This window comes from Mobula birostris, chromosome 1 (genome assembly GCF_030028105.1).
Source record: "Mobula birostris isolate sMobBir1 chromosome 1, sMobBir1.hap1, whole genome shotgun sequence".
Classification (NCBI taxonomy): domain Eukaryota; kingdom Metazoa; phylum Chordata; class Chondrichthyes; order Myliobatiformes; family Myliobatidae; genus Mobula; species Mobula birostris.
In genome coordinates, this window is record NC_092370.1 from 115,723,240 (window position 1) to 115,747,603 (window position 24,364).

General features: G+C 45.8%; 1 protein-coding gene across 1 annotated transcript in view; it reads right to left on the reverse strand.

Moving 5' to 3' along the window:
- Nucleotides 1-699: 699 nt before the first annotated feature.
- Nucleotides 700-24,364, reverse strand: part of pkhd1l1.1 (PKHD1 like 1, tandem duplicate 1) — a 154,967-nt gene continuing 131,302 nt past the window's right edge. The window contains exons 70-80 of the mRNA XM_072247945.1: nucleotides 23,987-24,219; nucleotides 22,474-22,641; nucleotides 13,370-13,527; nucleotides 11,819-11,954; nucleotides 10,844-11,200; nucleotides 7,292-7,443; nucleotides 6,245-6,391; nucleotides 5,292-5,445; nucleotides 2,472-2,678; nucleotides 1,771-1,898; nucleotides 700-807 (exon numbers count right to left, since the gene is read on the reverse strand). Coding sequence (XP_072104046.1) covers nucleotides 1,792-1,898; nucleotides 2,472-2,678; nucleotides 5,292-5,445; nucleotides 6,245-6,391; nucleotides 7,292-7,443; nucleotides 10,844-11,200; nucleotides 11,819-11,954; nucleotides 13,370-13,527; nucleotides 22,474-22,641; nucleotides 23,987-24,219 — 1,819 coding nt within the window. The 3' untranslated portion in view covers nucleotides 700-807; nucleotides 1,771-1,791. The remainder of the gene's footprint in view (nucleotides 808-1,770; nucleotides 1,899-2,471; nucleotides 2,679-5,291; nucleotides 5,446-6,244; nucleotides 6,392-7,291; nucleotides 7,444-10,843; nucleotides 11,201-11,818; nucleotides 11,955-13,369; nucleotides 13,528-22,473; nucleotides 22,642-23,986; nucleotides 24,220-24,364) is intronic.

Here is a 24,364-nt window from a genome sequence, read left to right on the forward strand (position 1 = left end):
GTGTTTTACTCTCAACAGGTCTGCATGATCTCATGAGCTTGAACCAGTTTTGCCTTTCTTGCTGCTCTTTTGCAGGATGTAAAAGGTTGGAAAAGTGTGGAAGACCATAACTAGTAGGTATCAGTCAAAGCGCTGGATCACGAGCAGGCTTGGGATAAGGTTAAACTGGTGGATATCTCCATTGTCTTTGGTTCCACTGAACTCAATAATTACTGGCTGTTGGTACAGGGAACAAGACACCAGGAATGTGAGGGGGCTTCAAAGTAGAAGAGCTGTTTGTGTGAAGGGTCAGCGTGGGAAGTCTATGCCACAGACCGACGAAGCAGACTTTATTGAAGTAATGTGATCAGGCAGCACCCTCAGCAGCTCTGTGAAGTTGTATGGAGTGAGAAGAGAATGGGATTAGACTAGGAAGGATATTAAAGTTTTTGAGAAGAGAGTGGATATTATGGAACACGGAGAAATATTAGAGGAGTAATTAATACAGAGGCTAAAATATCAGGATGTAGCCTCTTTGCCAGAGCATTCAATAAATCTGTATTAATATTACTGTGGCACATTGTCTAGAAATAGCTCAAATTCACATCATCTGACCAGTGTACTCAACATATAGAACATTACCAATTGAAACGTAATCCAGAACTGAGGAAAGATTTAATCATCATTTAGGATTTTGCATTCAAGGAAAATCACATTGAAAATCATTGTCAGGCCGCATCTTCATTCAGCACAGTTGCTCATTCGTCCTGAGTTCTATCCAAATTCAAAACCCGTCATCTCTACTTCAGCAATGGGAGCGACTTCCACCTGTAAAACTATTGGTTATTTCACTTCACCATTAATTCACATCACCAAAAATACTCGAGTAGGAGGAGAACTTCTGGTCACAAGTGGTCTGAATGAGTCCCGTGAGGTTCACACAAACGCAGGCAGATGACAGATGGTGGATTTAGTGTTTCTGAAGAAAGTTTTAGTTGCTACTTCCATTGCCCTTTGAAGGAAGGAGTTTTGAAGGCTCCAAGAGTTGAAATGTAGATACAATAAGCAAGGTAAATGAGATGTGACAGGGATGGAATACAGAAGGGAGGAAGTGTATGGGGCTGTGGTGAAATCAGATACTGAGGGCGATTAGCCCTGCACTTGAGGAAGTGTTTTTAAGTCTGGGATGAATGCATTGTGGATTTACCAGCGGTTGTACGAAGAGTAGGGTGGGAAGCTCATATTGTACACACTTCTGTGAAGTGGTTTGGTGGTGCCAGACAACTGAGGTCACCAGTGGACAGGGCAGTGAGGAGAGAGTCTCCGCAATCTCTGGCATTCTCGTCTCAGGCTATACAGACTCAGTTGTTGAGAAAATGCTTGGTTCCAGATGAAAAGGTTCTGGAAGGTGCAGGGAATGTAACTAATTGGGGATTGAGTGGGAAGTTTAGAGCACAGGATCATCCAAATGCAGTACTGACTATTCACCCACCTGCTCCAGACTGAGAGGTATGGTCCACATGAAGATTGTCAGTTCATCCAACCCTACACCTCTCCCAGACAGGCCCACACTTATCTTCATAGAGAGACACAGCATGAAAACAGACCCTCTGGTCCACTGAATCTGTGCCGAACATCACCCACCCACCCACCTCTCTCACCCTTTGGGTAAACCCTCAGACTGCTCCTGTCTGTCTGTGGAAGATCCTTGCTGACGCTGGGTATGTTATTGGTCAGTGTGTGTGGGGAAAATGTAATAAAAGTTGGTAACTCAGAACAGGGAATAATTACCGTTCCGAGATCGGTGAGCTGTTAGCTGTGCACAGGGGGCAGGGTGGGGGCTGTTCTGGCGACAGCTGCGATTCTTCTGCTCTGCTCTGCCCATTTTCCTGAAAGCGAGGCAACTTTTGACCTGTTGGCTGCAGGTAAGATAGTCAGGGTCAGGAAACAAAGGGAGGGAGCCTGTGCTCAATAACCCCCACCCCCCCATCCCAATCTCATCTCCTGCCCGATTCACCACTACCTGTTCCTCCCCCTCCCACTGGTCTCCGTCCCACGCACTTCCCAACGCTGCTCTCTATACGGAGGGGGTAAGTGTACACGCTGGCAGGATCGAAGAGAACAACTGGAGTAAACATTGACTGAAACCATTCATGTCCTAATCATCAATCCTACCACCACTATGGGGACTTGCCCAGGTTAGTCCTACAGCACCTCCCCCACCAAGGTAGCAGCATAAAAGACACCACCACCTGCATGTAGCCCCCTCCCCACCCAACACATCATCATGACGGGAATATACTGGTCGTTCCTCCACCGTCAGTGGGTCCAGACCCTGGAACTCCCTCCCCAGCAGCTCTATAGGAGAATTTCTCCGGGAGGGAGACAGCGGCTCAACAGGCACTGAAGGAGTAGAAGGCAACAGGGCCCCGAACACTGTGCTGGTGGTGCCTGGCAGCCAGCATTTGCCCCGGGGAATCCCATGCTCCCACCTGTCACTTTCCAGGTTACAGCCACAGCGATGCTGATGAGCAGGAGGCCTCCCAACGTGGCACCTGCAATTATTCCGCTGCGTGAGTCAAGACTGGGGCTAGAGTCGGAATCAGGATCTTCTGGAGATTTGTGTTCTGAGCCCACCGAGAACTCATGGGACTGGGCCTCCAACGACCTCAACTGGAACCTCAGTCTGTAATTGGTGCCTGTCACACAATGGTACAGCAGAGGCCTCAGATAATGCACGAGAGTCACTCCCCAATCATCACAGCCTAGTGCTGTCTGCGTATTCCACCCCACCCAGCCCCTCTGTCCACACTCCAACCCTACCAGGTCTCTGGAACCTAAGCTTCACATTCTCTCCACTCGTCTGGTGAGAGGAGCAGACAACTGAGGAGCATGGATTCCTATCCTCTCCCTCACCCTTGCCAACACTAACCTTAAACCAAAATCTCACCCACACAAGCTCAAATACTAACTTAAACTAACCCGAAGCCTAAACCTCGTCCTTGCCAACCCTAACACTGAACATAAGCTTAACTCTCACCAGTTCTAAAATTGAACTTGTCCTCATGCTGACCTGAACCAGCTCTAGCCCCAAACTTTGCCCATACCAACCCCCACCCTGCCACTCACCAAACCTAAACTTCACTCCAACCTTTTCCCTCACTTCATCCACACCCTCCCCAGGACAGCCATGGGAAGAACACACAATTCATGGGCAGTTGGCAAACTTGAGGTGTCGCAGACAGTGTGTGAGTGAGTGTCACACAGAACAAATTCAAGGAGGAAAGTTTCTGATCATCATTTGGGACCAAACATCCATCACCCCCGCCCCCAAAGACCCTGGGGTCCCAATCTAGCTGGACTTTGGGGGAAATTAACTGCAAGAGATTTCACCATTTTGAGAAACTTCATGTTTTTTGTGGAGCTGTGCTTTGACCGGCTCTGCCATGGAGGCATCATGTCTCACCACAGATAATTACCATGGCAACTGTCCCAGTGGCTCAGACTGACAACCTCCTCTGGCCCAACCTCTTTCTCATGTCATGGTCCAGTTTCACATCCCAACACCTTGGTTTAAAAGCATCCACAAGTGATTCACTCACTTGCAGACAAAGCCCAGCCAGGCCAGGTGATGAAATATTGTCAGTTCTTGCTGATCACTGAGCTCCAGGCACCTTTAACATTCACAGCTAAATTTGAGCAGAAATACATCTGGAAAAACCACAGAACCACCCTGGCTGTGAACTCCACCCTTTGTGAATTTTCAAACCCATGTGGAAAACATTTGAAGTGAGAGATGACCAAATGTTCAGTGACATCACAACACAGCAACTAAAGGTGTGCCTGAAGAAAACATGTGCAACTGGGCTGCCCGGCACTGCACACTGGCTCGGGAACAAATGGCTGAGATTCCACAGAGGTGACTAATCGTTTTTGATCCATTTAGGGAGCGTGCTATCTGTTGAAAGATCTCTATCTTCACTTTTCTTTGTCCTATTATTATTCCCCATCTCCAGGGCAAGCAAACTCGAGACATTGTCTCACTAATGTTTATCTACGGATTCCACTCCAGTAAAACAAATGATAGCATTATTTCAACCGACACATACAAAAAATGCTGGTGAACGCAGCAGGCCAAGCAGCATCTCTAGGAAGAGGTACAGTCGACGTTTCGGGCCAGGAGTAACTGAAAGCTGTGTACATACATCTATTGACGCTTCTGGACGCATCTTCAGTGAAGTTCCGGGAATCATCGGGTGTTTCGGGTCTTTCAACATCATACAACCTCCTCCAGGTGACCCAGCCGGGGCCGATCAGACCCCAGCTTGTGTCCAGATGGCTAGCTACTTATGACTCCATGGCTCCCCTCTTTTGAGCCACAGCCATCTTGAGGCCCTCTCTGCCGCATCGGTGGTACTGCGGATGGCTCTCCTCTGCCTCTCTCCCTCGATGCCGAAGATGGCTGTGGCTCAAAAGAGGGGAGCCATGGAGTCATAAGTAGCTAGCCATCTGGACACAAGCTGGGGTCTGATCAGCCCCGGCTGGGTCACCTGGAGGAGGTTGTATGATGTTGAAAGACCCGAAACACCCGATGATTCCAGGAACTTCACTGAAGATGTGTCCAGAAGCATCAATAGATGTATGTACACAGCTTTCAGTTACTCCTGGCCCGAAACGTCGACTGTACCTCTTCCTAGAGATGCTGCCTGGCCTGCTGCGTTCACCAGCATTTTGTGTGTGTGTTGCTTGAATTTCCAGCACCTGCAGATTTCCTCGTGTCTGATAACATTATCTATCAGTTTCTCATCCAGTGACCGATTTCCATGCACATCTCAAACTTCTATCACAGGGAGGAATTTTCCATCTGCGTTAATAACAGGTGAGGTACAAGACGACTGGAGGATAGCGAATGTTGTTCCTATATTTAAGGACAGCAGAGCCGAGCTAGGGAACTACAGGCTGATGAGATTTACATCAGTGGGAGAGGAAGTAGTGAGATAGTGTTCACGGGTTCAATGGCCCTTCAGAAATCTGATGGTGGAGGGGAAGAAGTGCCCTCTTCCACTTGTTTCACTTTAAGTCACATGTCAGTTTCACACTGCACACCGACTCTAGTGTGAGGACATGGAACAGTGATGATGCTTAAAACTGTGATTCGGTAGGTTCGAGCCTCACTCTGGAGATTTGAGTACCCAATGCGGACTGGTACTGCTGAAGAAATGCTGTGTTGTTTCTGACAGTGACTTAAGTAAGGACCGGACCACTTCCAGACAGCAGTACAGGAGGATGCCTTTGCTGTAGATTTCACTCACCATTGATGCTGATGGAGAGATCAGTGAATTTAGCCCAACAACCCTCGAACAAGATCCTGGTTGTTCCATTGAGACCTGGGACTGGCATACCCTGGGAATTCACCAGCACAGCGACCAGCTCCCACGAGGTAACTCCCACTGACACACATTTCCCCTGGGACACAAAACAAGGCAATCAGGATAACATCCTGGGCCCAAACCTCACTGACCATCTTACACTGTATCCCCTGGCAGATTTGGCTCTACACGAAGGATCAGACAGGCACTCCACTGCACCAGGCTTCCAACTCAATGGGACAGGACACACCAATCCTCAGGCACTAGCTATTGTGGAGAAAGGAGGGAATGAGGTTATATAAATGATGGATCAGCTTCAGGAATGTGGGAAAATTTGACTGGCTGGATCACTGAACAAAAGAGCTAGTAGGTCCAATGACCTTTGCAAATGCAGAGTATAGGAGACTGGGAGGTGTACAACATCACAAGGGGCATAGATAGGGGGAATGCACTCCCCAGGGTTGCAGAATCAAGAACTAGAGGGCTTAACTTAAGGTGAGAGGGAAAGGTTTAATAGAAAATTGAAGAGCAACTTTTTTTCCCCCACGGAGAGTGGTACCTCTGTGAAATAAACTACTAGAGAAAGCAGTTGAGGTAGCTATAATAACTTAAAGAAAGACAGTTGGGTAAGTATATGGATTGGAAATGGTTGGGTTAGGTATGAGGCAAAGTTGGGCAACTGGGACTAGCCGGATGGGCCATCTTAGTTGGTATGGGCTAGACGAGCCAAAGAGCCTCTTTCCTTGCTAGATAGGTTTGGAATTCTATGGCTGCAGATTCTTGAATTTTTTTTTCCAAGCGGTGTTCCTGTATCCCAATAAAATACAAATAAAGACATACAAATCACACCAGTAATTGTTTTTGGACAGAGCAATTTCATCTGCTTGCAAACTTACATCGAAGTCCACTGCCACGAGACTGGGCTGCTGTCTGAGCACTTGCCCGGGGTCTCCAGCTATCGGTTCAGTCACCACGACTAGGCCTGCCACAGTGGCCACGTGGTTCTTACTCACTTTCTCTCTCTGCACTGGTTGTGTGGCCACCTACAACAATTGAGATTACAGAGTGAAGCACAAATTGGCAAATGCTGGAAATACTCAGCAGGTTAAGCAGTGTCTGTGGAGAGAGAAAGAGAGAATATGCTGATTTTAACAGTTTTACACAAACTGGAATGGCTAGTTATCTTAAATTGTTAAATTCAGTGTTGCACATGAGGGCTGTGAAGAAATATTGTTGCTCAAGCTTACAAAGGAATTCATTGGAGCAGCACAGGGATCATAGGGGTGAACAACAGGAAACTCAGGGTCACCCTTGGGAAAGTACTGGTGCTTCACGGAAAGAAGTCACCCAAAATACGTTTTGCTTCTCCGGTGCAGAAGAGGTCACATTGTGAACATCACACTAGATTGGAAGAAGTGCAAGTGAAAGCTGCTCTTCTGGAGGGACTCTCTACACCCCTGCTTGAAAGGAAGGGGTGTTGCACATCTCAAGGGTGCATGGGAGAGTTGTGAGAAAGACAGCGACTGGTGGGGACAGTCAAACAAACCAGGGAGTCACAGACAGAAGTTTCACCTCAAAGCTGTGTGGCAAAGGTGTGCCCGGTGTGTTTATATGGCACTGTAAATGGAACACAAGCTAAGACACTGCCACAGTGTTAATGAACACTGATCCACATAAAAGGCTATTTAGAAGGTGACCAAAACCTCAATCAAGAGGTTGGGGAGGGATCTCCAGAGATTGGAGGTGGAGCTACCTTGCGTTTGAGATTGGCTGAAAGACAGAAAGGGGGGTAGGCAGAGCAGGTGGAATGTACAGAGGCTCTGAGTATTATCACCAGCACTGATAAGGTGGAACATCCAGTCAACAACAACTTGCATTTATATAGCCAGCCGAACCATTTGTTTGCAGGGTGCGATACTCAGAGCAGAATGCAGGAGCATTACCTGGGACCACTCTGGATCATCTGGAGTTGGAAATGGGCCAGAGATGCCCAGGCCAGAGATCTCAAAGCCCAAGGAAGAATTCAAGTTTCCAGTTAACATGGCATCACCAAGGCTGCTGGCAATTTCCTTCAGGTCAGAGTATTTCAGTGTACCTATACGAGGCGAAGTGAACAGTGGTCAGTTCAGGAGTAACACTTTGACCATTTCACGCACTGATGTGTTGCTTCATCTAGAGAGCAATCCGAGCAACACGTGTCCTGGTCTATGGTAAGATACTTGCCCTTCACTGAAGTGACAACACCCATAACTTTGGTGCAAAGCCACAACACCGCCACCTGCAGGTTCCCTCATACACCACACTCCATCATCATCGAATCTACACCCCAGCACTGCAGGTGCACCTTTACTGGGGTCTGCAGCTCACCCCCTCCCTCTCATGGGAATTCAGGACAGGCAATAACTGCTAGCATTTCAATGATGACCACGCCTGGAGTACTGTGTGCGGTTTTGGTCTCCAAATTTGAGGAAGGACATTCTTGCTATTGAGGGAGTGCAGTGTAGGTTCACAAGGTTAATTCCCGGGATGGTGGGACTGTCATATGTCAAAAGATTGGGAGCGAATGAGGGTTGTATACTCTGGAAGTTAGAAGGCTGAGAGGGGATCCTATTGAAACATATAAGATTATTAAGGGATTGGACACGCTGGAGGCAGGAAGCATGTTCCCGCTGATGGGTGAGTCCAGAACCAGAGGCCACAGTTTAAGAATAAGGGTTAGGCCATTTAGAACGGAGTTGAGGAAAAACTTTTTCACCCAGAGAGTGGTGGATCTGTGGAATGCTTTGCCCCAGAAAGCTGTGGAGGCCAAGTCTCTGGATGCTTTCAAGAAAGAGATGGATAGAGCTCTTAAAGATAGCAGAATCAAAGGTTATGGGGATAAGGCAGGAACTGGATACTGATTTTGTGGATGATCAGCCATGATCACAGTGAATGGCGGTGCTGGTTTGAAGGGCCGAATGGCTTACCTCTGCACCTATTGTCTATTACTTGGAAATGAATTTTTAAAAACTGCATTAAGGACAGATTCATACTGGGTGTGGTGGGGGGTGCATTTTGGAAATGTTTCCAGTAACATTGGATACTGGCAACTATTTCACCATGGGAAATGAAAAAAAGATGGGTAAAAGGCCGAGATAAGATGCGGCCAGTTAGATTGGTGGAAGGACTTGAGCGATTGCTGTTTGTCCCCACATTCTGGGCATATTGGGGGATTGCAAGCCTCAACTCCAGCCAACCAATCACCACACAAATTGTGTAGCCAGCCTTGCATGGTTAGTGATCCATCACAGTCTGGATTATGGGTCTAACATCAATCTGTCATGTTTTATACGTACAGATCAAAGCCACAGCTCCTGAGTTTGTAACAGAGCTGCAACAAGAAAGGCTTGACACGACTAGTAAAAGTTCATCCATTTAATTATAATCTTGGATGAAACAGCTGGTCCAGAGACTTGGGTTCAATCCCGACCTCAGCTGCTGTCTGTTTCGAGTTTGCATGCCCATCCTGTGACCATGTAGGTTCCCTCCACGTCAACATAGACATAGACCAGTTCAACCCAGTTCGACACAAGGTCAGGTCCTTGCAGTGACACCTTCGCAAGGGCATCCAGCTTCCTCTGAACATTTCTCAATCTCTCATTTGTTTCCTCTACGTCACTTTTCCATATTATGCTCCATTTGTCATGCTCTTCTCTGCTCACTCTCTGTACACCCTTTTCATTACTTATGCTCCCACGCAGTAGACTAGGGAATAGGATATTCGGTCCCCTCAGCCAAATCAATGAATCAGTTTGCGAACTGCTGAGGTTCAAGCACCAATCCCTGCAGGAGCCCACCTGCCGACCCAGTACAGTCCAGTTTATTCCCACTTTGTGGTTTCTTTCCGTGAACCAGCTCTAAGTCCACACTGGTGTCTTACCCAAATTCTGTGTCCTCCCATCCTGTTCACAGTCTCCTGAGTGGGACCTTATCAAGTGCCTTCTGATTATCCAAATCCACCCTACCACTAGATCTGCATGATCTATGCTACCAGTAACAACCCAACAAACTCCAATAAGTTTATCAAACTTGATATCCCTGTTGACTCTGATCCATAGTAGTGTAACTGTCCTTCCTTAACAACTCAGGATTCAAGATTGTTTAATGTCATTTCCAGTACACAAGCGTAAAGGAGAATGAAATAATTGTTACTCCGATCCAATGCAGCACAAAAAAAAACACAATAAATATAAATACACAAAATAGCTTGTATACATCGATTGATTGTATGTCCATAAAATGACACTAGGCACTGGGTTGTCTGTACATAAGCTGACTCTGACAGGAAATGATAAAGTAGTGGTGGTGGGACTTGTGGAGGGGTGTGTTAATGAGAGAGGGTGTTGATCAGCTTTTCTGCTTTGGGAAAGTAACTCATTTTGAGCCTGGTGGTCCTGGTGTAGATACTACATGGCCTCCTCACTGACGGGAGAGGGGAGGGGGGCAAGAAGTCCAGGATGGGTGGGATCCTCCATGATGTTACTGGTGCTTTTCCAGCATCTTTCTGTATACATGTTCTTAATAACGGTAGGGTGCACCATGCCAGGAGTATGTACTGCAGTATGTTCCCAGTGTCAAAGTCAACCTAACAAGCCTGTTGTTTCCTGCTCTCTGCCTCAACTTTCTCTTTCTTTTCAAATCTTTTTATTACTATTATCCAAAATTAACATGAGTACATTGAAGTAAGCAACACTTACAATGTCTCAAGAAAAAAACATTATTTTAAAGATTGAAAAATTTTGGTGATAATAAAAAAAACACTACTAAGCAAGGAAAAGTGGGGGAAAAAACCCCATTAGGTGTTCAACCCCGGAGCCATGCGTCATACAAACAGCTTCTAAAGACAAACATCAAACCACCAGCAAGAAAAAAAATGTACCAAAAATTTACAATTAGATCATGGAGGAAATCTATCAATTAACTCAAATGATAATAACGCGCAAATGAACCCCATCTTTTCTCAAAATCAAATATAGGTCCAAAGGTTTGACTTCTAATTTTCTCCAAACTAAGACATAGCATCACTTGAGAGAACCATTGTGACAAAATGGGAGCTGATGTATCCTTCCATTTTAACAAATGCAATAACATGTTGGTCAGACACAGTGATACCAAGGATATTTTGAGGAATTATTCCAAAAAGCACAGTTAATTTGTTAGGTTGTAAATTAATTTTAAGTGCTTTAGAAATTGTCAAAAAAACTAACTTCCAGAACTGTTCCAGTACAGGAAACTTTCTCCAATATTAAAGTTAATGGGTGATCACCGTGGGAGCATCAGTGACTTCACTGGGCTTCCACCTTTCCGTGAAATGACATTCAGTTTCATAACTTCCACTGGAGGGGCTCGAGCCCAGGACACTAACACATACCATCACACTTGGATAGCGAGAGGCGAAAGTACAAAGCGGTACTGGGTGATGTTCTGTGGGATATGAAGACGAAAGACTTTGTTACCTGCAGAGGTGCTTGTACTGTTCTTTGACGATAACTGCCCATATGGAGGGTCTCCGATCTCCACTTCCACCGTGATCGACCTAGCCCGCCTCCTGAGCCACGCATCCTCCCGCACAATCTTGGTGATGCGGATTTTATTTGCCGGCACGTCCAGGAATAGGGCGAGGTTGTTTGCTAGGTCTGGGCCGTAGAACTCATCCACTGTCATTGAGGGTAAATCAAAGGAAATGAAGAGTGTGGGGGCTGTGTGGATCTCAACTGGAATCGAACCCCTCAGTAAAACATTCAGCATCTGGTATTTTCTGTCAAAATAGTTTGCTCCATGGACCGGGGATTTTAACTTGGGAACAAACTCTCCTGTGAAGACACAACGAAAACCGCCAAGAAAACAGCGTGTTAAACTTGTGCAAAGCATCGTTTGTGCACAGTCGCAGTCTTTACATCAATGGGTTAGACTGCACTGGAGCACTATGCACTGTTTCAGTCTCCATATCCCTAGGTAAGACCATACTGGGAACATCGTGCACCGTTCCAGTCACCCTATCCCTGGGTTAGATCACATTAGGGGCACCGTGTACAAGTCCAGTCCCCATATCCCTGGTTAAACCAGACTGAGAGCACTGCGCATGTTTCTATCATCCTTATTAAAAGGCACACATAGTAGCATTGGGCCATTGAGAACATTCATTAACCTGAGAGGTTTCACCCTTCGGATAGGCTAAGCAGGCTGGGCTTAAGTTCTCTTGTTGAGTATACCGAGGGGTGGCCTCAATGAGACTTGACCAAGTGGGGCACCAGACCAAAGAATCAGGAGAAAGTCCTTCTCCCAGAGAGTGGAGGTGGAGTGAGAATTGGAGTTGTTCCCATGGGTGATTCCTGTTTTCCCTGAAATGGGGGAGGTGTGTGGTGGGGACGGTAGAAATTATTGAACATTGAGCAGATGAACGGCAGGGAAAGGTACCGCTGCTGGTTTACCTGGGTAGGTGGGTGCCCTCAGGGTGTAATCTGTGTGTGCACTGTTCCATTCTGCATTGGTTGGAGGAACAAAGGTGCCATTGATATACACATCCAGGCGTTGTGGTAATGAGTAATAGATCAACAAGCGGAGGGCCTTTATGGGAAAGATAAAGAATCTTAGCTGCAGAATTTCACTCCGAGATCTCAGCCGAGAACCAAGTCAGCCAAGCGTACACCAATGATAACTTACTTTTATCTGGCCCCTCTAATACAGTTAAACGTTCCCCAGTTACTTGGCAGGAACATTACCATCCGAGCAGGTGAGGAAGCATTTGTTCAGGTGAGCAAAGCTGGTCACTGAGGCAAAGCAAGAGTTAACGGAGAAATGTGGGCAACTTTCGGGAATGAATCACAGAGTATAGAATCCAGCAGAGGGGGAGCACAGCGGGAACCACGTGCGTTCTAGTGTGGAGGAGATTTTGGAGGCACTGAGGCCATGGATAGATTGGAAACTTAGGACTAGGAGCTGGTGTAGGTCAGTGAGTACGGTGGTGAGATGTGAATTTGATTGTGAACTCGTCAAATCAGACTATTCCTCTCTCAATATCCGGTCTAGCTGTGACACAGACAAAGCTGTAGAGCAGGTGAATCATAATGTCATCGCTGTCGGCGCATAGAGGCAGAAACTTGGCAGAACTCCTACCCCCAAGTTCAGCACAGAAACAGACTCATCTTGTGACTTTAGTCTTTGCACTGAGCTGCTGCCTGCAGAGTAGAACAAGCTGCTCGGGTTAACCAAACTTCCTGCAGACTAACAACAATTGCTTCAGAGTTATACCAGCAAGAAGGCTGCAGTTTCCTGATTAGCGCCAGAGATACCACCAGTCTGTAAGGCAAACCCTTTGGCCATTGAACTCACTTGCTCTGAGGCTCTTCTCCCACGTGCTGCTCATTTTAGAGGGGACCAACCTGGTCTTCCTCCATCCTACCATTCACAAAGTCCCCTGCGAGGCTGTGACCTTCAGTCCTTCACCAGACATCTCAAGTAATAGATACAAAAACAAATTAAAAATCCAGCCCCTACCTCTGTGTTCGTGGAGCCAGCGTTTTGCTGTGTTTGTGGAGCTCACGTCTGGTGCGGGCAGCTCATTAGCTTGGGGACAATTGGTCTAACTGGGAAATTAGACCTTTACACAAACACCATCTCCGGCTTTGCTCCCTCACTCTGCTCACCAACTGTTTGATCACATTCTTTTCTCTCCCTGGGAGAAATGGAGCTTGGTCACCAGGCAAGAACCCCATAGGAAGGTGTGTTTTCCCTTCAGTCGGAGTAATTTAACTGCCCGATTCACGGGCGGTGGATTCGGTTTGAGTAATACCTCACCGTTTCATTGGTTTGTTTCTGAATCCTACACACCACCACCATCTAGCCACCTCTCTCTGCCTGCCCACCAACAAGCTCAATGGGCAGTTACTGTTCCAGTGAAGTCAGAATAGACCGATAATTGTGGGGAGCGGTGTGGAGAGAGGATCTGCGAACGGCTGGGTATGGTATGGGCACTTCCTTACCCTGCTGGCATTAGCGATGGGCATCAGCAGACGCAGACTCTGCGGACTGGTGCTAGTGAAGTAAATGTCACATGACTTGTTGGTGGCCACGATCCCGAAGAAAAGCGAAATCCTCTTATGGCACGTATATCCAGTGCACCAACCATGGTCCTGGGGTCCTGTCACAGCAAGACACAAGGCCAGGTATAGAGTCAGAAACAGGTGCAAAGCAAATCCCAGAGTGGACTTAACCATACTGGCACAGCAGCAGCTTTTTTTGGTGAGAGTAGTTTGAACTCCCAGCAACTAGTGTCTCCAGAATGAATCATTCACTTTCAGTTTATCTTTATCAGTGACAGAGAATAATGCCTACACTTTGGGTCAAGACATTCTGAACAGAGCAGAGCTCCCTCATCTCCCTCACTAACCAGTTTCTGTCAGAGTCCAGAGGAGTTCCTGGCCCTTGATGTCAGATAAACCATAGAAACTACAGCACAGAAACAGGCCTTTTGGCCCTCCTTGGCTGTGCCGAACCATTTTCTGCCTAGTCCCACTGACCTGCACATGGACCATATCCCTCCATACACCTCCCATCCATGTATCTGTCCAATTTATTCTTAAATGTTAAAAAAGAACCCGCATTTACCACCTCATCTGGCAGCTCATTCCATACTCCCACCACTCTCTGTGTGAAGAAGCCCCCCCAATGTTCCCTTTAAACTTTTCCCCCCTCACCCTTAACCCATGTCCTCTGGTTTTTTTCTCCCCTTGCCTCAGTGGAAAAAGCCTGCTTGCATTCACTCTATCTATACCCATCATAATTATATATACCTCTATCAAATTTCCCCTCATTCTTTTACGCTCCAGGGAATAAAGTCCTAACCTATTCAATCTTTCTCTGTAACTGAGTTTCTCAAGTCCTGGCAACATCCTTGTAAACCTTCTCTGCACTCTTTCAACCTTATTTATATCCTTCCTGTAATTGGGTGACCAAAACTGAACACAATATTCCAGATTCGGCCTCACCAATGCCTTATACAATCTCATCATAACATTCCAGCTCTTATACTCAATACTTTGATTAATAAAGGCCAATGTACCAAAAGCTCTCTTTACGACCCTACCTACTTGTGACGCCACTTTTAGGGAATTTTGTATCTGTATTCCCAGATCCCTCTGTTCTACTGCACTCCTCAGTGCCTTACCATTAACCCTGTATGTTCTACCTTGGTTTGTCCTAACAACGTGCAATACCTCACACTTGTCTGTATTAAGCTCCATCTGCCATTTTTCAGCCCATGTTTCCAGCTGGTCCAAGTCCCTCTGCAGGCTCTGAAAACCTTCCTCACTGTCTACTACACCTCCAATCTTTGTATCATCAGCAAATTTGCTGATTTAATTTACCACATTATCATCCAGATCATTGAAATAGATGACAAATAACAATGGACCCAGCACTGATCCCTGTGGCACACCACTAGTCACAGGCCTCCACTCAGAGAAGCAATTCTCTACCATCACTCTTTGGCTTCTTCCATTGAGCCAATGTCTAATCCAATTTACCACCTCTCCATGTATACCTAGCGACTGAATTTTCCTAACTAACCTCCCATGCAGGACCTTGTCAAAGGCCTTACTGAAATCCATGTAGACAATATCCACTGCCTTCCCTTCATCCACTTTCCTGGTAATCTCCTCGAAAAACTCCAATAGATTGGTCAAACATGACCTACCAAGCACAAAGCCATGTTGACTCTCCCTAATAAGTCCCTGTCTATCCAAATGCTTGTAGATTCTGTCCCTTAGTACTCCCTCCAATAACTTACCTACTACCGACGTTAAACCCACCGGCCTATAATTTCCCAGATTACTTTTCGATCCTTTTTTAAACAACTGAACAACATGAGCCACTCTCCAATCCTCTGGCACCTCACCCGTCGACAGCGACATTTTAAATATTTCTGCCAGGGCCCCCGCAATTCCAACACTAGTCTCCTTCAAGGTCCCAGGGAACACTCTGTCAGGTCCCGGGGATTTATCCACTTTAATTTTCCTCAAGACAGCAAGCACCTCCTCCTTTTCAATCTGTACAGTTTCCATGATCTCACTACTTGATTCCCTCAATTCCATGGACTTCATGCCAGTTTCCTTAGTAAATACAGACACAAAAAACCTATTTAAGATCTCCCCCATTTCCTTTGGTTCCGCACATAGCCGACCACTCTGATCTTCAAGAGGACCAATTTTATCCCTTACAATCCTTTTGCTCTTAATATACCTGTAAAAGCTCTTTGGATTATCCTTCACTTTGACTGCCAAGGCAACCTCATGTCTTCTTTTAGCCCTCCTGATTACTTTCTTAAGTATTTTCTTGCACTTCTTATACTCCTCAAGCACCTGATTTACTCCCTGTTTCCTATACATTTCATACAACTCCCTCTTCTTCTTTATCAGAGTTGCAATATTCCTTGAGAAACAAGGTTCCTTATTCCTATTCAATTTGCCTTTAATCCTGACAGGAACATACAAACTCTGCACTCTCAAAATTTCCCCTTTGAAGGCTTCCCACCTACCAATCACATCTTTGCCAGAGAACAACCTGTCCCAATCCACGCTTTTTAGATCCTTTCTCATTTCTTCAAATTTGGCCTTCTTCCAGTTCAGAACCTCAACCCTAGGACCAGATCTATCCTTGTCCATGATCAAATTGAAACTAATGGTGTTATGATCACTGGAACCAAAGTGCTCCCTTACACAGACTTCTGTCACTTGTCCTAACTCGTTTCCTAACAGGAGATCCAATATTGCATCCCCTCTAGTTGGTCCCTCTATATATTGATTTAGAAAACTTTCCTGAACACATTTTACAAACTCTAAACCATCTAGACCCCTAACAGTATGGGAGTCCCAATCAATGTATGGAAAATTAAAATTCCCTACCACCGCAACTTTATGTTTCCTGCAGTTGCCTGCTATCTCTCTGCAGATTTGCTCTTCCGAGTCTCGTTGACTATTGGGTGGTCTGTAATACAATCCCACTAATGTGGCCATACCTTTCCTGTTTCTCAGCTCCACCCATAAGGACTCAGTAGACAAGCCCTCTAATCTGTCCAGCCTGAGCACTGCTGTAATATTTTCCCTAACAAGCAATGCTACTCCCCCACTCTGCCTCGACCACATCTGAAACATCGGAACCCTGGAATATTAAGCTGCCAGTCCTGCCCCTCCTGTAGCCAAGTTTCACTAATTGCTATAACGTCATAATTCCGGGTACAGTTTCCCCTGCAAGGCAGTCGAAAACCAGGGACACTCAGGATAAAGTCGGGGGATGTGGGATTGTGCAGGAAGGGGGTCCCAGAATCGCTGCTGCAGTGGGTTCAAGGACAAGGGTAGCCTTGCCTGCAATAAGACCCGAGTTACAGGAAAGTGGTCGAATAGGTTCGGACTTTATTCCCTAGCAGAGTGAGGGGAGATTTGATAGAGGTAAACAAAATTACGAGAGGCATAGATAGGGTAAAATGCAAGCAGCCTTTTCCATTGAGGTTGGGTGATTCTAGAACTAGAAGTCATAGGTCATGTTCCATTGTTCAAGTAGGAATGTTACTGGAGAGAATTCTTAGGGAAAGGATTTATAAGATTTGGAAAACAGTGGCTTAATTAGGGAGAGCCAAAATAGCTTTGTGCAGGGCAAGTCGTGTTTTACTAACTAGATTGAGTTTTTTTGACAAGGTGACGAGGGTGATTGATGAAGGTAGAGCTGTGGATTACATGGATTTTAGTAAGGCATTTGACAAGGTCCTTCATGGGAGGCTCATCCGGAAGATTAAGATGCAGAGTTGGCTGTTTGGATTCAGTAATGAGCTTGCCCATAGAAGGCAGAAGGTGGTGATCGAAGGGACTTTTCTAGCTGGAGGTCTGTGAGTAGTGGTGTTCCACAGGGATCTGTACTGGGATCTCTGCAGTTCGTAATGTATATAAATGACTCGAATGAAATTGTGGATGGGTGGGTTAGTAAGTTTCCAGATGATACAAAAGTTGGTGGTGTTGTGAATAGCATTGAAGACTGGCAAAGAAAACAACAGATATAGATTAGTTTCAGATGTGGGCAGAGAAATAGCAGATGGAGTTTAACCCAGCCAAAAGTGAAGTGTTCTGCATTGGTAGGTCAAATGTAAAGAGACAGTACACTGTTAAGGGCAAGATCCTTAATGGTGTCAATGAGCTTGGTGTTCAAGTTCATAGCTCCATGAAAGTGGCTGGACAGGTTGATAGGGTGGTTAAGAAGGCATATGGCATGGCTGACTTTATTAGTTGAGGCATTGAGTTCAAATGTCAGGAAATTTTGTTGCAACTTTATAAAACTCTAGTTAGGGTGCATCTGGAGTATTGCATACTGTTCTGGTCTCCCCATTATAGGGAGGATGTTGAGGTTTTGGAGACGTTTCAGAAAGTTTTACCGGGATGTTGCCAGCATGTGCTATGAGAGGTTGGACAAGCTTGGATTGTTCTCTCTGGAGTGGTGAAGGGGAGATTTGATAAGAGGTTTGTAAGGTCTTCAGAGGTATAGATAGAGTAGACAGACAGTATCTTTATTTCAGAGTTGAAATGTACAATACCAGAGGGCATGCATTTAAACTGAGAGAGGGCAATTTCGAAGGAGATGTGAGGGGCAAGTTTTTTTTACACAGAGAGTGGAGTGTACCTGGAATGCACTGGCTGGTGTGGAGGTAGAGGCAGGTACATTAGGGACTTTTAAGAGACATTTAGATAGGTAAATGAATGTGAGGAAAATGGAGAGATATGGGCTTTATGCAGGCAGAAGAGATTAGTTTAGTTGGCCATTTGATTACCAGTTTAACTGGTTCGGCACAACGTTGTGGGGCTAAGGCCCTGTTCCTGTACTGCACTGTCCTATGTCCTTTGTTCTAAGGAAGAAAAGTAATTTCAGGCCGTATATTGTATACACTTCTCTAACATTAAATGTACCTATTGAAAAGTGTGAAAAGTGGAATGTTTAAGGGGCACATGATGGAAAACTCCTTCATTCAGGGGGCGGTGAAAGTGTGGCCTGAGATGTCAGCGGTAGTGGTGGATGTGGGTTTGATTTCAACTGTTAGAAGAAATTTGGACAGGTATACGGATGAGCGGGTTATGGTCCGGAAGCAGGTTGATGAAACTGAGCAGAATACGAGTTCAGCATGAACTAGGTGGGCTGAAGGGCCTGTTTCTGTGCCGTAATACTCTATAACTTTAAGACCATTCAGATTCCAACTCCCACTTAAGCAAACTGTTAATTGATTGTTTTCAGGGATTTCTGGATATACTAATCACTCTGAATGCAAAGGAAACATGGCAGCTGGGGCATCAGGGTACGGGAGGAAGATGATTGGGGGAAATATTGCAAAGCTCTTGAAAGAACCTTTGACATGAGATGGTTACATGAACACTGAAAACTGGTCAACACAAACTGTATGATGACCGTTGTTAGATTGTCACCAGTGAGAAGGCAAAGACAAGATGTGCCCCAAACACAAGACTTCCCTCCATCTTGGAATTCTTGCAGCTCCTTTAAACCTTATCAGGGGTGATGATGACTTAGTATTGACTGGACACAGCTTACACACAAAGCTGTAATAACGCTGAAGAAAACCCTGAGCTGCTGGAGAGTCATACAGTACGGAAACAGGCCCTTCAGTCCATCTCATCCATGCTGGCCGAGATGCCCACCTGAGCTAGCCCCATTTGCCTGCGTTTGGCCCATGTTCCTCTAAACCTTTCCTATCCTTACACCTGTCCAAGTGTCTTTTAAATGATGTTAATGTATAAGACCATAAGATATAGGAGCAGAATTAGGCCATTTGGCCTATTGAGTCTGCTACGCCACCTTATCACCTTTCCCTCACAACCCCATTCTCCTGCCTTCTCCCTGGAACTTTACACACCCTGACTAATGAAGAATCTATCAACTTTGGCCTTAAATACACCCAATGACCTGGCCTCCATAGCCACCTGTGACAATGAATTCTACAGATTCACCACCCTCTGACTAAAGAAATTTTCCTTATCTCCATTCTAAATGGACGTCCCTCTATTCAGAGGCTGTGCCCTCTGAACCTAGACTCCCCCACCATAGGAAACGTCCTCTCCACATCCACTCTATCTAGGCCTTACAACATTCAATTGGTTTCAATGACATATTGGCCGAGAGCCGTCAATCAGTTCTCGTACCCGGAATCATTCTTGTGAACCTTCTCTGAACCCTCTCCAATATCAGCACATCCTTTCTTAAGTAAGGGGCCCAAAACTGCTCTCAATACTCCAAGGGGAGCCTCACCAGTGTCTTATGAAGCCTCAGCATGACATCCTTGTTTTTATATTCTAGTCCTTATGAAATAAATGGTAACATTGCCTTTGCCTTTCTCAACACAGACTCAACCTGCAAATTAACCTTTAGGGAATCCTGCACCAAGACTCCCAAGTTCCTTTCCACCTCAGAATTTTGAATATTTTCCCTGTTTAGAAAATAGTCTACGCTTTAATTCCTTCTACTAAAGTGCATGACCATACACTTCCCAGCACTGTGTTCCATTTACCACTTTGCCAATTCTCCTAATCTGTCCAAGTCCATCTGCATCCTTCCTGCTTTCTCAACACCACCTTTCTTTTTATCATCTGCACACTTGACCACAAAACCATCAATTCTGTCCTCCAAATCATTGACATACATTATCAGAAGAAATGGTCTCAACACCGACCCCTACAGAACACTACTAGTCACCAACAGCCATTCAGAAAAGGCTCCCTTTATTCTCATTCTTTGCTTCCTGCCAGTCAGCCAATTTTCTACCCATGCTAGTATCCTTCCTGTAATACCATGGGCTCTTATCTTGTTAAGCAGCCTCATCTGTGGCACCTTGTCAAAAGCTTTCTGGAAATTCAAGCACACAATATCCACTGATTCTCCCTTGATTATCCTGCTTGTTATTTCCTGAAAGAATTCTAACAGACTTGTCAGGCAAGATTTTCCTTTAAGGAAACAATACTGACTTTGGCCTATTTTGTCATGTGCCTTGAAGTACCCTGAAACCACGTGCTTAACATTGACTCCAACATCTTCCCAGCTACTAAGATCAGGCTAACTGGCCTATAATTTCCTTTCTTTTGCCTCCCTCCCTCCTTGAAGAGTGGAGTGACATTTGCAATTTTCCAATCCTCTGAAACCATGCCAGAATCAACTGATCCTTGGCAGATCATTACTAATGCCTCCACAATCCCCTTAGCCACCTCTTTCAGAACCCTCAGGTGTAGTCGATTGGTCCAGATGACTTATCTACCTTCAGACCTTTCAGTTTCTCAAGCACTTTCTCACTAGTAATAGGAACTGCACTCACTTCTGCCCCCAACATTCTTGAACTTCTGCCATTCTGCTAGTGTCTTCCACAGTGAATAATGATGCAAAATACTTATTCAGTTCACCCATTACTACCTCTCCAGCATCATTTCCCAGTGGTCTATTATCTATTCTCACTTCTCTTTTACTCTTTATATACCTGAAAAGACTTTTGGTATCCTCTTTGATATCATTTGCTAACTTACCTTCCAATTTAATCTCATCTCCCCCCCACATCTTATTTAGTTGCTTCTGGTGGTTTTTAAAAGTTTCCCAATCTTCTAACTTCCCACTAATTTTTGCTCCATTATATGCCCTCTCTTTTGCTTTTACGTTGGGTTTGACTTCCCTTGTCAGCCATGATTGCATCATCCTGTCTTTAGAATACTACTTATTTGGGATGTATCTCTCCAGTGCCTTCTGAATTGCTCCCAGAAATTGCAGACATTGCTGGTCTGTTGTAATTCCTGCTACTGTCCCCTTCCAATCATCTATGGTCATCTCCTGTCATGCCTCTGTAATCCTCTGTATTCCACTGTAATACTGATACATCTGACTTTAGCTTCTCCCTTTCAAGTTGGAGGGTAAATTTTATCATATTATGATCACTGCCTCCTAAGGGTTCCTTTACCTTAAGCTTCATAATCAAATCCAGTTCATTACACAACATCCAATCCAGAATAGCTGATCTCCTCATGGGCTCAAGCACAAGCTGCTCTAAAAAGTCATCTTATTGCCAATTTACAAATTCTCTCTCTCGGGATCCAGCACCAACCTAATTTTCACAATCTATCTGCATACTGAAATCGCCCATGACTGTTATAACATTGATCTTCTGACATGCATTTTCTATCTCCCATTGTAATTTGTAGCCCACATCCTCGCTACTGTTCAGTAAGGTCTTTTTACCCTTTCAGTTTCTTAACTTGGATGTGTATCCTTGGATATTGAGCTCCCAACTGTAAACTTCTTTCAGCCGTGACTCAGTAATGCCCACAACCTCATAGCTACCAATCTAACTGAACTATAAAATCATCTGCTTCATTCTCTATACTGCGTCCATTTGAATATAACACCTTCAGTCCTGTCATCATCACCTCTTCTGATTTTGTTCCCCTTTTACACTACAACTCATCCCACTTGTTGCAATTTTGCCTGTCCTTCCTGACAGTCTCACTGCACACTGCCTCTGCTTGTAAACCAAGAGCCATATCCTCAAGCCTATCACTCTGGTTCCCATCCCCCTCAGTCTGCCTCAATCACTTCCCCTGGCAGCTTGTTCCATATAGAGATGGTCCTTGATGGTGAAGGAGTTGCACCTCAGGTTCCTTTTAAGTCTTTCCCCAACCTGGGGTCCACAGACCTTTTGCTAAATGGTCCATGTCATTAAAAAAAGGTTGGGGATCCCTGCCTTAAACCTATACCCTCTATTTTTTGGTTCCCTTTCCGTGGGGAAAAGACTGTGTGCATTCACCCTATCCACGCCCCTCTACAAGGTCTGCCCTTACAGAGCTACATTACCGACAGAAAACATTGGAAACACTTTGCAGCTCAGGTAGTGTGTGTGGTGGGAGAAGCGGTGAGTTCAGGTGCTGGGATCTCTGGAGGTACACAGTGAGGACCGGATGCAGGAGTCTCTGCCACAGGCAAGGAGTGAGATGACCGGCTGATGACTGGATCGGATGTCAGGACTGAATTCTTGGCTTCCACCACTGATGAAAGAAAGCAGACGCACCATTGATGAGGTCCAAGTAGCCATCGCAGAGCAGGGCCACCGGGGACAGTCTCCTGCGTTCAGTATCGGAGTCCAGGCTCTCAATAACCAGCAACTCATAGTTCAGCCCAAAGCACTTGTAACTTTGCCAGTCAGGTATGTAGGTACAGGTGGAATCTCTGATAATCCCTGTGGGAACAAAATCAGAGGCATTAAAGGCAGTTTCTGAAAGGGAAGGAACAAAATCTAATTGTTTCAACACTTCCACATCATACCATCTCCAAATGCAACCTCCACTCTTTACACAGGGGTTATAATCTATTACATCATAGATAGAGGCCATTTATCACATCCAAATGGCCCCCCCATGCTCATCCTCCACAGCTCATGGGTCCCAGCACTTGTCAGTATGTCCCCAGTTTCCTGAACCCCCTTGACTGCTCTTCTGTCACCAGAAATAAATTCTCTCTCAAAACTGTTTGTAACTGAAGCACTGTTCTCCCTGCAGCTCGGCACGGAAGAACTGGCCCAGATTTAGACGGCTGCTTTGTCAGTGACCTGACTTCTGCCCACAGATGTGGTGCGCCTGTCATGGGTGGAGGGGAAACACCTGAATCCTGACTCTTCTGTCACCTGTAGAAGAAGGAGGAGAAAGCCCTTAACTCCGAGTGGAGTCATCGGGATGCCGTCATGATGGCGTTTTTCTTTTATCAGGCTTTCTTATTTTTACGAGGCCGAATTGCTACCTCGACGCTCAACCCAGCATGGATGGAAAGTGTGCAAGGGGGCCGGCTGGATTCGAACTCGGGAGCCTTTGCTCTGAAGTCCGGCGCTGATGCTACTACGCCACCAGCCGGCTTTCTGTCACCTGTACCGAGGTAAAATGTCATTGACTTCAGTGGTTGGTATGTGGAACTTGCTGCCAGAGAATGTGGAATCGGATAGAGTCACAGAATCACTCTATGGAAAAACAGGCCCTTCGGCCCATTGTCCCATCCAAGCAAGTCCCACTTGCCATCGTTTGGCCCAAAACCTTGCAAACCTTCGCTATCCATGTACCTGTCTGTCTGCCTTTTAGTAATTATTATTGTACCTGCCTCAACCACCTCCTCCGGCAAAGCATTGTGTAAGACCAGTTTCCCCTCAAGTTCCTGTTAAATCTCTCCCCTTTCACTTTAAACGTATCCCCTCTAATTCTTGATTCTCCCACCATGAGGAAGAAGATTGAGTTCATTCACCCTCCCTGTGCTCTTCATGGTTTTATACACTGTAAGATCACCTCTCAGTCTCCATGCTCCAAGGAAGAAAGTCCTAACCTGTCCAACCTCTCACTTCAGTTCAGTCCCCCAATCCATGGCAACATCCTTATAAATCTTCTTGAACTCGCTCTAGTTTAATAACAGTTTTTTATAGCAGGATGACCAAATCTGAAGACAACACATCGAGTGCAGCCTCAGCAGCATCCTATACAATCTGATCATGACTTCCTAGACCGCTGCGTCCTCCTCTGTCTCCCCCAGCACATGGTTCTGACCTTTCTGTGGCGCCACTTGGGATACAGGAATACGGCTCCCGTTCAAATATGTCAGCAGAACTTTTGGGATCCGGTAATCACCGAGCCCACGGCGTTTGTCTCCATTCCACTCATACTCCGACTGTGGGATGACAGCTCCCACTCCCCCCAGGAATGAGCCATCGAGGTCTTTCAGCAGGGCTTTCTTCTTGCCATCACAGTCCATGTCCACACAGTCATTGGGGTTCACCTTACTGGAACAGAGACAGGGGTGATAGGAGGGGCTTTCCCAGCAACAGTAGATCCCAGGAGCACAGAAGGCTCCTGAAGAAGGACTTTCAGCCGGGAACATTGTCTCCGTTTCTCTCCCCACAGATGCTATCTGGCCTGCTAAGTGAT